The sequence below is a fragment of the Telmatherina bonti genome (assembly GCF_933228915.1).
Source record: "Telmatherina bonti genome assembly, chromosome: 6".
Classification (NCBI taxonomy): domain Eukaryota; kingdom Metazoa; phylum Chordata; class Actinopteri; order Atheriniformes; family Telmatherinidae; genus Telmatherina; species Telmatherina bonti.
The window spans coordinates 14,488,539-14,502,757 of NC_136624.1; the positions used below are offsets into that span (position 1 = coordinate 14,488,539).

The 14,219-nt window shown below is 40.2% G+C and overlaps 1 protein-coding gene across 10 annotated transcripts in view; it reads right to left on the reverse strand.

The window, feature by feature from the left end:
• The window catches only part of LOC306757486 (plasma membrane calcium-transporting ATPase 1-like), a gene marked incomplete at its 5' end in the record, with an annotated part of 56,886 nt that overhangs the window by 13,473 nt on the left and 29,194 nt on the right, over positions 1 to 14,219 (reverse strand). For 9 of the 10 annotated variants that reach the window (XM_079242553.1, XM_079242551.1, XM_079242549.1 and 6 more), the window contains 9 exons: positions 314 to 505; positions 3,183 to 3,289; positions 3,469 to 3,556; positions 5,262 to 5,441; positions 6,261 to 6,498; positions 6,616 to 6,857; positions 7,294 to 7,536; positions 7,631 to 7,845; positions 10,401 to 10,583. In XM_079242553.1, coding sequence (XP_079098679.1) covers positions 314 to 505; positions 3,183 to 3,289; positions 3,469 to 3,556; positions 5,262 to 5,441; positions 6,261 to 6,498; positions 6,616 to 6,857; positions 7,294 to 7,536; positions 7,631 to 7,845; positions 10,401 to 10,583 — 1,688 coding nt within the window. The remainder of the gene's footprint in view (positions 1 to 313; positions 506 to 3,182; positions 3,290 to 3,468; positions 3,557 to 5,261; positions 5,442 to 6,260; positions 6,499 to 6,615; positions 6,858 to 7,293; positions 7,537 to 7,630; positions 7,846 to 10,400; positions 10,584 to 14,219) is intronic. The other variant, XM_079242546.1, reaches the window with a different exon arrangement.

Below are 14,219 nucleotides of genomic sequence, written 5' to 3' on the forward strand. Positions count from 1 at the left end.
TTCAGGATTAATACGGTGCTGAGTTACCATGGTTTCAGGGTGAATCTTAGCTTAGTTTATGTTCTTACAGGAGTTAGTTATCCATCCTGCCAGCTGTGAGCCTTTCAATTAGTGGACAGTCCAGAGATTTTTTTTCTTTATCAAGTCAGGAGCTTAGTCGCTTCATAACAGACACAATGGGAAAAAAATGTGGCAGCCACATGGTCAGACTGAAAACACAGATAAATTCCTGTTTCTTATTTCAAATTTGTCTAGTCTAGAAGGCACTTATTTAAAATGCAGACGGCTCCCCCAGAGAGCCCCTGTGTGTTACCTGTGTGATGCAGGCGCCGGTGAACGCCACGATCACGGCCACAACGTTGACAGTCAGCTGGAACTGCAGGAATTTTGAGATGCTGTCATATACGTTTCTTCCCCACATGACAGCTTTTACGATGCTGGTGAAGTTGTCATCAGTCAGGATGATGTCAGATGCCTCTTTTGCCACATCTGTGCCAGCGATACCCTGACAGAGACAAAAAAAATGATCAGATGAGGATTTCAATGACTGATCATCAGCTGGGACCAAAGAGACTGTCTAGTTGAGTTAGGTGTTATATTTTATCTGTTTTCTAGTCAATAAATTCACTAAAATGGAACCAGGAACAGACTAGATGTGTGCAAACTAAACTTTGAACTCCTTGTACTCCTAGTCCACGAGCACCTTTATTTTCCCCACACCTGGTTTGTTAAAAGTTGTTTGGAAGGTTTTTTGTAGTGTTTTAAAGTGTTTTAAAAATTGCCTTTAGTATAAAGTTCACAAAATGAATCATCGTTAGCTGGAACACAGTGAGTTCTCCTCTCACCAACCCGAACCCTGCGAACATCGTCATCATAATTTTTACTGCAAAAAAAAAAAAAAAAACAAAAAAAAAACAAAAACACTTCTTTACATTTGAATTAAAATTCAACCAGTAAATGTAAAATCAGAAAAAAAAAAAAAACTTTTTTAACATTACATGTTTTACTTGGTTAAATGGAACGTAATTTCTCCACTGTGAGATTAATTAGTTCATTCATTCATTTAAATATCAAGTTTTCAAATAATGACGTATGAAATCTCAGCAGAAAAGAGAAACAATAAAGGCAGAAGAGAAGGAATATTTATTTCTGCTTTACAGATTCCAGTCTTTGATCTTATTCCAACACACAGAGAAACAAATTAAACATGAGCACAAGAAGAGAAAAAGCTGCTTCACATCAATCAGCTGAGACCTGAGAGGTGCACCGCTGAACAGCTCCTCCTCTGCAGCAGCGGCAGCAGGTCAAGTTACCATGGTGATCTTTACAGGTTTTTATGTTTCAAAGGTGCTTTTTAAGTTACCAACTCTGGATTTGCAGCATATCCGCTAGTTTACAGAGAAGCCAGGGCACAAAAACAGAAAGTCTAGAAAGGTGGGAATCATTTGTGACTGCTTTCTGCCTCGGATGCAGAGAGCTGCTGCTCTGCATGAGTCAAACCTCCGCAGCATCACTCTGCTGAACATCAGAAGCTGTATGACAAATACAGGGGTGAAAATGAGGGCAATCCAGCTGCTGAAGATGAAAAAATATTTTTTGCCTCAAGAACAATTGGCCCGATGGCCAAGAAGAGATTAAGCCTATTTTACGGTGCAGATCTTTCAGTCAGTTTTTTATGCTCCTCATTATTTCCACACAGCTCGTATGTGACGGTCCTGTTTATTTTTGTCACTAAGAGCATCTGTAAAGAAGCTGTGATGTGAGCTGCTGTGTCTCAGTACGCAGGCATACGCTCCCAAACAGATGGAGGTGAATCGCTGACTGATTTCAGACTAAACAGGCGTGAATTGAACAGGGACATCTGAGTGCAACCTGAAAATAATCATTTAAGATGTTTTAGGTTTGAGGGTTCGCTGCCTTTGTGATGAGGGGAAGAACAGGAACTGCTGCCAGGCTGCTGACTGACAGCGCAGCAGCTGCTCAGCTGCCTGCAGGAGACGCTGCTGTTCAGATGACTTTCCTCAAAAAATAAAGGTCACAACAACACAGGAACCAGCTGATGGGACGCAACTCATGTACACACCCCAATTGTGCTTTTTAGTCTATCAATACCAGCTTTGGAATCAGCTGATCTCCAGTTTCAATGTGCCTATCTGTTCCAACACCAGCTAGGAGACACTCCTCACAATGGATCTTTCTATATCTAACAATCATCAGCAGCTGATCCATATCATGCTAACAAACAGTAACCAGTCAGACTGTCAGAAAACAGCTACATGGAAACAACAAGATTCTGTTAAGAAGAAAGCAGGACAACCTTGAACAAACAACGTAAAGATATGCAACAGCATCATAACATCTCAATCAAATATTTAAGATACGAGGTGAAGGTTGAGTCTTTGATATGGCAGCATTTTACCATTCTGTGAGTTGGCTGGTAGTAAATGTGAGTTGTGATTCGTTTCTTTTATCACCTTTAGACATGGCTGCTCTATCTTGAGCTTAGTTTATTGCTTTCACCAGTAAAAGTTTCATATATCACCAGACTGAAATGATGACAGGAATGCTTTCTTCTCATCTATTCAGCAGTCAAGCATGGAAGATTTTATGGCTCACTGTGAAGATGTGTTACGAATACCAGAAAATAATGTATTATTCTTGCTGCCATTTTTCCATTACAGAGAAACACACGAAAATGTATGAAAACAGCTGTAACTGTTTGCGATGCCAAGTGGAGCCAGTTTTAGTAAAAATCTTTGGAACAGTTCTGAGGATTGAGCTCCCTGATCAGGATATTGTTTAAGTTACTGACACCTAAAATGAAAAAAAACCATTTCATTTTCCCAGAGGGAAATGGCAAATAATTATTTTCACTGTGAATCAGAACATATAAAACAAACCATCTCAATGTGTGTCCAGAACAAAGGCAGTAACATGATGGCAGGGGGGGGCCTGCAGTGCTGAGTGCATCCAAGCTCAACATTTATTGATTCATAATTCCATTTCACAACCACATCAATGAATCCATGGCACTAAAGTCAACAGTTCTCATGGATGGCGTTTCATGGTTTTTTCTTAAGCTAATAGAGCGGAGGAAACCGACACAGCAGACGAGTGAACCAGTAACAGAATAAACAAAGAAAGCTGGAAAAAATTAAGGAAAAATATGAAGAGTTAGTTACCATGGCAAAGCCAACATCAGCTTTCTTGAGGGCGGGGCCATCGTTAGTACCGTCTCCTGTCACCGCCACCACCTGTCGGGTTTCTCCCACCGTGCTGTCGATGATGCCTGATCAACCGAGTGGAACAAAAACAAGATTCATTCGAGTGACTGCGTGAATATTTTAAGACACATGGAAGGTCCATTTGCTGCGTTAGAAGCAGATGATTACATTCAGCTCCCATTATAAATAAGGACGAGTGAGCGTGTCCATATTTCAACATTAAATCCCAACAGAGCGAGCTCACCTTTGACCAGAGTGTGTTTGTCTGTCGGGGAGGATCGAGCCAGAACACGTAGTTTGGGCCAAACTTTGTCCAGACGTTCTTGTTCCACCTAGAAATGTAAAACTATGTATTAGATATGAAATACAATCAGAATAATCTTAATGCTTCCAGTTCTGTCAGTGTGTATTGAAAGCGTCACAGGAGAGCCTGCCAGGGACAAAGAGCAGATTTACTACAGAAAATACTGCCATTTAGATCAGCATGTGTGTTTACAGTTGTCGTTTAAAATGGTTAAAAAACACATTCACAAAGTGACTTGATGTGAATAAAAAGCTGTGCTCAGAGTAAATGAGAAAAAATTTCTTTAGGTGAGTACACACACGTTCGCAGTTTCAACTGTCCCACAAAGCAATGTGATAGATATATGACCTGTCCAGGGGTTACCCTGCCTGTTGCCTGCTTGAAGCTGGGTTAGGCACCAACTTCTGGACTAAGCAGTAGATATTATCTACACTGACTGAATATTGATGGGGTTTTTTTTCTTTTCATATTGAGTAGAATTTGGAGCTAGTTTCTGGGTAAAGGAGTCAGAAAGCGATTCCAGAGCAGCAATAAACCTTTGCTGGTACAGATATGAAATTATTTTAATAAGGGACAGGGGTACAACTGAAACTTTGCCACTTTCATGAAAAAAAAAGAAAAAAAAGAAAGAAATATGCAAGTTTCTTCAATTACTTGCCAGATCTCTTAGAACAATTACATGCGGAGACAAGGCTGAAGCAGAACCAGTCCTCACGTGTCCCTGGTGTTTCATGTTTGCATTTCTGCATCTTGCCACTGCATGTAATCACTTACTCTGGCATTTATAAATGCTGCTCTGTGTTTAGAAAGACTTATTTTACAAACACAAAATAATTTCAGGAACAGGGTTCGCAGACAGAGCTGCAGATAATGAAACAAGCAGTGATCCCTGATTAAATGCATAGCATACTGTAGAGATGTTCTGTTGTGGTTCAACAGTATAGACACTGTTTCCTTCACAGCCAGATGCACATCATTGTTTCTTCTCATGGTTAAGTTCTGTCTCCTTCCTAGCTTTGTGTTTGTTTAACATGAAGCCTAAATACAATTCTGTTTAGTGCAGCTCAACCTTCCTCCAGTATCTTGTGTTTGAGTCTACCTACTGAAACAGATCTGACAATACGGCTGCTGTTGGAGTCGATGTGAACAGTATGTACAGAATCTCTGACCCCTGGAAAAGCAAACAGGTTCTTAGAAAGCTCCAGAACTGACCCATCTCTGAATGGGAGCCAGCGCCTTGTAATTCCTCACTAGGAAAAGCTCAGACAGACAAACCGGCAGCTTCTTGGTTTAAAGATGAGTTGATGACTAAAGCTTACATGTCACTCTTTCCTCTGAACAAATGAGAACACTGTCTGCCACAGATGGTACAGTTTGTCTGGTGGCTGCATTGTGTTCAAAATGGAGTATGTGTGTACCGATACTACAGTGAAGTAAACACATTTTACTCCACCAGCACCAGTCTTGTTGAAGGAGGAAAAACAAAATTCTGACATAAAATCTAATTATAACAAACAATCTTTCCACAACACACTGATAAAATGTGCCCTGTAACTTAAAGGCTGACTGATTTTACACATAAATTTATAAATATGGTAATAACTGGATTCATTCTTCTTTGTTTTACTGTTTTTAGGTGTTGTCATAGCAACACAAAGTTAAAAGTCTATAACATCTGCTCAGTTTCAGTCTCAGCTGTATGCGGTAAACACAAGTCTTTAAGCCCGTCTCACCTCTCCCTTATCGTTTCTGATCTGCTGATTGAACTCCTTGCCCTCCAAACACAGGAAGTCCTCTCCGGGCTGCAGGATGCCACACTTGGTTGCAATGGCACGAGCAGTGTTGATGTTGTCTCCAGTGACCATACGAACTGTGATTCCCGCGCGCTGGCACTTAGTAATAGCTTCTGGAACCTGGAGGAGAGTAGGAAGAGAGGAACTTGTGAATTCTCGGAGAAGGAAGAAGCTGTCAGCTTCTTGGTTTAAAAGTGATTTGATGGCTGTAGCCTGCACATGACTGACCTCTAAACAACATGCACTAACTATGAAAGAAGGTAAAAATTGGCTTCTCTGATACATAGCTGGGAAAACAAACACCATGTCTCCTAATGACCTGATACCCAAGTGGTAACATACAGATTTAAAAGCAGAAAATTGAACCTCAGGGAACCCAAAATTTTATTAAATGGTCCCTGAGTAACTTATATGCATACTTACAAAAAACTGCCTATCTGTGAGATAGGAGTAAAACAGTTTATAAACAGTACCCGAGAGACCCACTGGATTTCTCAGTCTGTGTAATGAAACCTGGTGATCTACTGTATCAATGCAGCACTAAGATTCAGTAGAACCAGGACTGAAAGTTTCTTAGAGTCTAAGTTACACATAAGGTTGTTAACAATCTTTAAAAGGGCCGTCTCAGTTCTGTGGTTCATCTTAAAACCAGACTGATATTTCTCAAAGATCTTATTTTAGTCAAAACTCACTTAAGTGAATAAAAACAACTTGTTCTATTATTTTGTCTAAGAGCGGTAAGTTGGATAGTTGGATACAGGTCGCTAGTCGCCGCCGTCCTAAAGGCAGGAGGGACGCCCGGTCTGAAGAAAGCAATTGACAATATTTAAAAGCCAAATCCTGAACTTCTGTGGAACATTCTCATAAATTGCGTTTAAGAAAATAAATACTGACAACTAGGCTACCGTGACCATCATGTGCTTGTAGATTGTGTTGTACCTCAGGTCTGACGGGATCCTCAATGCCCACCACAACAATACAGGTGAGGTCATTGAGGATGTCGTTCTCGTTGTCCCAGTTCGGCTCTCCGGCTTCAGCAGGAAAGTCCCGGTAGGCCACACAGATGGTCCTCAGGCCGTCACATGCCATAGGCTCGATCACCTTACGCACCATCTCGTCACGGTCCTTGGGCTTGAAGACACGAGGCTGACCCTGGCTGTCCAGGATACGAGAGCATCTGACAGACAGATATTATGAGACGTTACTAAACAGGTCCATTTATGATTCCATTCATCCAGCAGACCTCTGACTGCTGACAGATGACTGTTAATCAGCTGACTCAGTCTTTTCTTACTTTCTCAGGACAATCTCTGATGCTCCTTTGCTGTACATGCGAAAGCCTCCATCAGAGTTCTTCAGCACTGTGCTCATGGACTTGCGGGAGGAGTTGAAAGTATAAACCTTGTAGAGTTTCTCCTCAGGGATCTCTTCTCTAATTGGCTGGTAGTCCCTCTTCAGGTCCAGTACAAAACCCAGAAGAGCACATTCAGTCTTGTTGCCAACGTGGCGGGGGAGGCCGCCCTCCTTTTCTGGAGGCTGCAAAAATATGAAAGTTTTATTAGTTTCACAGCAGAACAAGTTAGAAAAAAAAAAAAAGAAATTAAATCAATGAAATGAAAAATACCTTATTTTATTTTGCTTTTTTTTTTTCTTTTTTTTTTTTTTCCTTTTAATCCTTTGGGAATTAATAAACAAAATAAAAAAAGCACCAGTATTTCCTTTAGCATGGTTAGGCTCTCAGTTGTTCAGAAAACAGCATGTGATTCTCTCCCTTTTACAGATATTTACATCCAGGATTAACCATGAGCCAAAAAAAAAATTTTTTCTACCACTAAAAAGTTTGAACACATCGGCTTGTTTATTGTTTCAAAGAGTTTATTAAGCACAGAGGACTTTCTGTTCGCAGCACACCTCTTCAGAGAGCTCAGGGTTACATGAAGAGCAGTGTTCAGTAGGATTGTGGTGACCTTACCAGTATCTTGGTGGTGTACGCCGAGTTGATGGAGATGCTGTTGACCATAACTTCCAGCGTCTCTGGTCTGATGGCATCAGGTTCGGGGATAGTCTTGTGGTGAGTATCACCGATGTACGCCTGTACCACAGTCATGCGGTTCATGGTCAGCGTGCCAGTCTTGTCTGAGCAGATCGCGGTCGCGTTGCCCATGGTCTCACAAGCATCCAGGTGGCGCACCAGGTTGTTGTCCTTCATCATTTTCTAAAACATGCAGACAGCAGTGCCACTTAAACAAAACAGGATGTAGACAGAGGAGATTCATCACTGTTCCACCTCTCTTTTTCTTCCTGTGTACCTTGACAGAATAGGCTAGAGAGATGGTAACGGCGAGCGGCAATCCCTCAGGAACGGCCACCACCAGCACAGTCACACCGATGATGAAGAACTTGACAAAATATTGGATGTATATGGGCGTGCACTCAGCCAACCAGGCCCGTTTCTGGATCCCAAAGGTGTCAATCACAAAGTAGAGGATGAGGATGATGACTGTAATAGCCGACATGAACAGACCTGGGGGAAAAAGGCATAATCGCCCACTTAAGATAACAAGTTTTATTCAGATGAGACTAAAATTATGAATCTGTCATTGACGGCTGTGTATTTGGTTTGTTTGTATTTAACACAGTGTTTCAACATTTATGTGGAAATGTACATTAAAGTTATTCTTATCATAATGTGAACTGCTGCGTTTTTCAGGTTCAGATACTTGTGATAAAAATTTTAGGATTTTGCAGATCGATTGTGATTGGTAAGTCCTAACATACTTTTAAATAATAAACTCAGGCAAAATGTGATTTTAACAGCGCTTCATTTTCTCCAAAGAGTTTTTCTGGTTTTTCATCATGGATTTTCTGAAAAGACAAATCCATAAAATGTACAGCTATGACCACGTACTTGTACTTCTTTGCCCTAAAAACTAAATGAAAACCTTTACATTTCTGTTATCAGTAGGTTATTATTTATTAATTTTACTGATCTGACACAAATCGAGATAAAGTTGCGCTGCATCGTAAACCCTGAATTAAAAGGAGTTTGACATTCATAAAACAGAAGAGCAATTCCAAAGCAACCAACTGATTTCCTGAGCGGAGCGTTATAAGAACACTGTTATTATTAATTGGACTAATGCAGATCATATAATGCATTTGTTTGGATTATAGACTACAACAAACTGGAAGAAATTAGACTATCTGTAAAAGTATCTTGAGACGGCTGTTGTTAATTGACACTGAGTAATGAAACTAATTAAAACTGAATTTCTTTGCAATTGGTAAACTGCTGTAATGTATCAGCAACCGCCTCTGCCTGCAGCAGCATCACCTGAATGTGATGAATCCTAGCAGAGGGAAGAAGCGATCTGGCCTCTTTGTTTGCATAAACATTTGCCAGTATTTTGATCAGAATCATTTATTTGCTGATATTCTATATAATGTCTAAATTTAATCTGACTGTTATTACAACTGGTGCACTTTTACTTACTGGCATTTTAAATACTAATACTTCAATCAACTGCATTTTACTACAAGAGTACTAAGATATAAAGTCAATGGTAACAAATAAAACCACAAGCACAAAAACATAAGATACATAAATAATATTAGAGTTATCCTGCATGAATCTGCACCAGCTCACTATAGTGTTTTATAAAGATTAAATCAATCTAAATGGATAATTTTGTTTTCTATATTAAGCTTGCAGTGTTTTGTTTTGGGATTTAAACAAATTAAATAAATTCTGCATTCAAACAAACGTCTATTTCATAAAGAAAGTTAACTTGTTTTTTTTAGGTTTTCTTTGTTAACTAAAATTCTTAACGTGACGCTTATGTGTCTGCAGAAGAGCTGTCTTCGGCTGGTCAGATGTCCTTTAACTAACAGTGGTTTGCTCGAGTCCTGCTGGCAGACGGTCCCTGTGTCTGAGCTGTCCGAGAAACATGTAATCACATTTTCTTCGGTCTGATTCCTCAACAAAAGCCTCTTTGTTGCCTGTAACCCCCTTCGCCCTTTCTCCTCCACTTTCTATCAGTTATCAAAACTAACTTAACTTGCAGACTTTCATCTTCTTAAATATGTTTATTCTCCCTGCTGACAGGCAGCCTTCCTCCCTACAAGGCTGCTAAATCCCTGAAATAACAGCTGAAATGCAGCCAAAAATAGTTTACCTTGATAAAATATAAACTAATTAGAGTGGTCTGGATGCAAAACAATGACCAAAATCGAGAGCTCAGCAGCTGAGTTCAACAGCTGACAAATAAAATTAAAGCTTTTTTTTTTTTTTTTAAATAAATTTTTTCTGGATGTAAAATCAGTAACAGACATTTCTTAGTCACCTTAGATAAGTGTTTAGACCTAAATTTCACTTTCTGTCTTACAGTGAGGGGAGTTTTATTACCCAGGCTACCCCTCCTTCCCTACCTACACTGTCCTGAAAACACCAAGGGTATTAAGGTCAATTGTAATGACACAGAAAACACCTTTAGTTCCGGGATGAAGCATGATCCCAGAAAAAAAAATATATATATATACTCCATCCAATAAGACTGAGTGCATTTTGAACCTGAGGCTCTCCATTGTGGCACATTCTGATTGCGCTGTATGTTTTTAAAAGGAACAGTCCCAGATTTCTGACAATGTTTTCTGTGATCTCAGATCAGAATATTTCCATCACTTTGTATCCAGTCAAGAAAATCATTTTATTCTTTGTCAGAAAAAATGAAAGGAAAACAAAAAAGCTCTAAAAATAAATCCACTGTTGACATGTATCGGGTAAGATGAAATGTTGACAAGTCTGGGTCATCGCTTTCGCTTATGTTGCTGCATTTTATAGTTTCACAAGTTTATCTTGAGTTTTCTTTACAATGTTAACTTAATAAGTACAAAACTCACATTACTTGACTTCAAAACTGTTAAAAGGTCAACTTTTCCCCCCACTTTCAGAAAGAGTCAGCGATTCCCTCCAGCTCATAATAGTGGTATTAAGAGGTGCTGTGAGTATATTTACTAATAGTAAATATTCTGTGTGTGTGTGTGTGTGTGTGTGTGTGTGTGTGTGTGTGTCCCTCTCACCAGCCTTTCCAATCTGTACAGCCAATCTGGTCAGTTTGCCCTGCAGCACAGACTTCTCCTTCTTAGTTACATTGACCTTCTTGACCGGTTTGACCTCCTCCTTCTCCTCCTTCTCCTCCAACTCCGCAGCCTCCTCACTCTTCAGAGGCTGGATCTCCAGGGCGATGCCATCCTGAGTCTTAGCTGATTGGGGAGGTGGAGGTGAGTGCCAGATAAGGGGGTGGTGGGTGAGAACGGGTTAGATCAGGGTTTTTGGAGAGGAGAAACAGAATGGCAGTTGTGATGGTGGAAATGGAAATTATATATAGTTTCAGGAAGGGAGATGGGAAAGGGGAAGGATTTGTGAAAAGATCAGAGAGAAAAGATGAAAGAAACGGTGAATGAAATAAATCAATGTATATCAATAAATAACAAAAATAGGAGGGGCAGGATACGGGGGTGGTTTGGGAATGAGGAAAGAGAGGCAGAGAATATGTTACACAGTGAGTAAAAGCAGGAAACGAGCACGAGTTTAGTCTCAGATATTGACGAGAACTCAGACTTTTAATTATTACATGGTGGCCTGCTGGTTGAATGCAGAGAATAATGAGGCATTTCATCATTTCAAACATCATCCATGAGAATGTTCAAATAGTTTCAGAGTGTCACTGATAATTTGGGAGCAGCAGTCGGCAATGAGGAGCAGCAGACAGAGCAGGGATCAATCACAGACACGCACAGTTTCTGCCCGTCAGAGTCCTGAGCTTTGACACCTGATATGGTTATTAGTTTCACTTCCTGCTCAATGACTCTGCTGCTCCTCATTTGCATAAACAAACTTTGTATTTGCATTTCACTTCATCAGCTGCATTCCTGTTTGGACTGGAGTAATACATCTGGAACTTACTGATCAGTCTAATCTCAGCTCAGCTCGCTCCATCCTCTGCTGTTTGTTATATTTGCAAACCAAAGAAAGGCGAGCAGGTGATGAACAGAAACAGACCGGCCGCTGTGGTGTCTCTCATCATGAATGTCTGAGCTGACAAAGATGCCTGAGGCAAGAATGGGTTTAAACTCTCTAAATTTGGTTTAATTAACTTTATATACTGCATCTAGTCTGAATGGTCTTTAAATACAAACACAACTACACAGACATCTATCTGCTGACTTCGCATCAACCTGATGACTAACAATAGCTCTATCACACCTGGGACCAACACTGCAGTCAGATTATGGACACAAAAACAGGTTGGACTACTGGATAATCAATCATATGTTTCCACAGAAAGAAAACTGCCTGACTCATAACATCTTTGACTGACTGCCCTACTTCTGTTACCGCAAGAACCAGAGTCAAATAAAGTTGGGCGGTAAGCCGGTGAGATAAAGTTAAAACAATTTAAATGCAGTTCACTTCTATGAACATCATATCTAGATTTTACAGTTAATTGTGGAATTAACTGCCATCATTAATGAATCAAAAAGATCCTTCAATGTAGTCACTTTCCAGAAAAGATTAGATGGACATCGGCACAGCAGCACAACAGCCAGCTTTGTAAATCTTTTCCTGGGTTAAAGCATGTTATTGTTTACCTAACAGAACAATTAAATTAATTATTGTCTCATTTGTAATTTTGTGTGACTCAGATTGGGTTTACAACTAAATGTGAAGAGTTAAGCAGTGTTCATTAGGAATTATACAAATATAAAGGGGAAAAACCCTCTTAAAACTTTAATAGTTAAAGTTTTGTTGTTCAAACTCTGTGTGAGGTTTGGTGTCAGTGTACAATGACCTTTTGTACAATGATTTTGTTATAAGTCAATTTCCTGGATGACAGTTATGGAGAACTCAACATAAATGGAAAACATAAGTTATCAATCATGATGAACAAACTCCATGACTGCATGTCTGATCTGGAACATTAAAAGGTAAAACAAAGTAGACTTACTAGACACCTTTGCTGGGTCACACCCTTCATTTTTTATTTCACTTTGATTCCTTTAAAAATCCTGTTTAAATGTTTTTTTTGTTTTTGTTATTTATTAAAAACAGTTGAAGCTGCCACTTAAAGCTTATGCCTTCTCGCACAAACCTGACCAGAAAACAGGAAAACCTTTAGCAGAAGTCTCAGTGACTTTAAAAAGAAACCTCTTCACAAGTCGTTTTATTTATCTCTGCAGAAAACATTCAGACAGTTTGGGGAGCCTAAATATGTAGACGTAGGGGCCAGCACCAACGTGAAGCAATGAGCATCACCACCTCTGTCAGGTTAATCATTAGTCACCACACAGATTGGTACCAGAAGGAAAGTCAGTTCACAACAACATGACCTCAACATGACATTAAACATTCTGGATGTGGGAATGAATCATGTGTCAAACCAAGAAGCTGTGGAGCTTTATGCACATGGTCCACTCTGAAGACAAGCCACAACATAGAACTAACTGACACAGCTTCACATGAACAGGACTGAGACCCACTGACCAACAACAGAACTGGAAACAGGCGCAGCACTGAACCATGGGAGAACGCATGGCGGGCAGAGGGGAGGACGTGTCTGACAACCAAAACAGAAAATGCAACTCGGCAAACAAACAAACTCAAAGGATCACCCCAAACAAAATGGGAAAAGAAAAACTACAGCAATGCAGAACCAAAACAGAGAGTTAGGAGGATGTGGAGGATGTGGAGGCTGCAGAGCTGCGGAGGCTGCAGGAGACTTCAGCAAGACAGAAAAGTACAGAGAGGAAGGAGAGAGTCAAACAGTGAGTACAAGACAACATGAAGTCCTGAGCAACACCCTGCAAGAAGGCAACAGTGAGAGAAATGAGGAGAAAAGCCAAAAGGAAAGAAACTGAGGATACACAAACAGAACTGGTGCTACAGGAGCCCACGGCCCACCGATGCAAGGATGCAACTCCCACACCGACAGCGTCGCTGCAGCCAGAGGATGTCGTGTCTGGATCTGCTTTCTCAAACTTTCGCATTTGTCACTGAAGCAAACTCATGTTCTCCGTTTCTACATGTTGGAGTGGCCATAAAATCCACATTCAGATTCAAAACGCATAAAAGATGACGCTCCATAAGCTCATGTTAAAAAAAATAAATAAAATAAATTTTAACAAGTTGTTCCCATTTTCATGTGAGAGAATTTGCTGCTTTTGATGTGACAGTGATCACACTGTCAAAGTTTTACACTAAAAGGGGATGTTGGGAAATATCACCTCGGATTTTAAAACACTGATATGCAGGTTGACCGAATGCTGAAAACAAACCCAAACGCTCCTTTTTATTCTTTAGTGAGAAACACTCACAAACAGCATTTAAAATATTGACTGAAAGGTGCTTCTAGTGATTAAGCAAACAAAGTGGTGGTAAAGTATTAGAAAATATGAGACCTTATTGGTTTGTATAGAAAAAAGATGTGTCTTTGACAACAGACAAAACGGCATATTCCTGTTCCAGTCACCTGAAAGCAGCTGCCTGCCGCTGCTGCAAACATCTCTGATGGGAGCACTGGCACAAAAACTTATTTATAGAAATCTTTGGAGCAAAAGGACGTTAAAAAGCTCATCAAAGCTTGTGAGTCGGGAGAAGGTGGGCTCAGAACTTCTGGATATTTTGACAGCAGATCAGAGATTTATCTCTGTGTACAAGAGTGTGATGAGCCGTGTGTTTTTCACCACATCAAGAAGCATTCTGTCTGCAGCAGATGCTTTAACCACAGGAGGTCAGGAGGAGGGGAGCTGTACGTCTGAGTGTGTGTGTGTGTGTGTGTGTGTGTGTGTGTGTGTGTGTGTGTGTGTGTGTGTGTGTGTGTGTGTGTGTGTGTTTGTGTT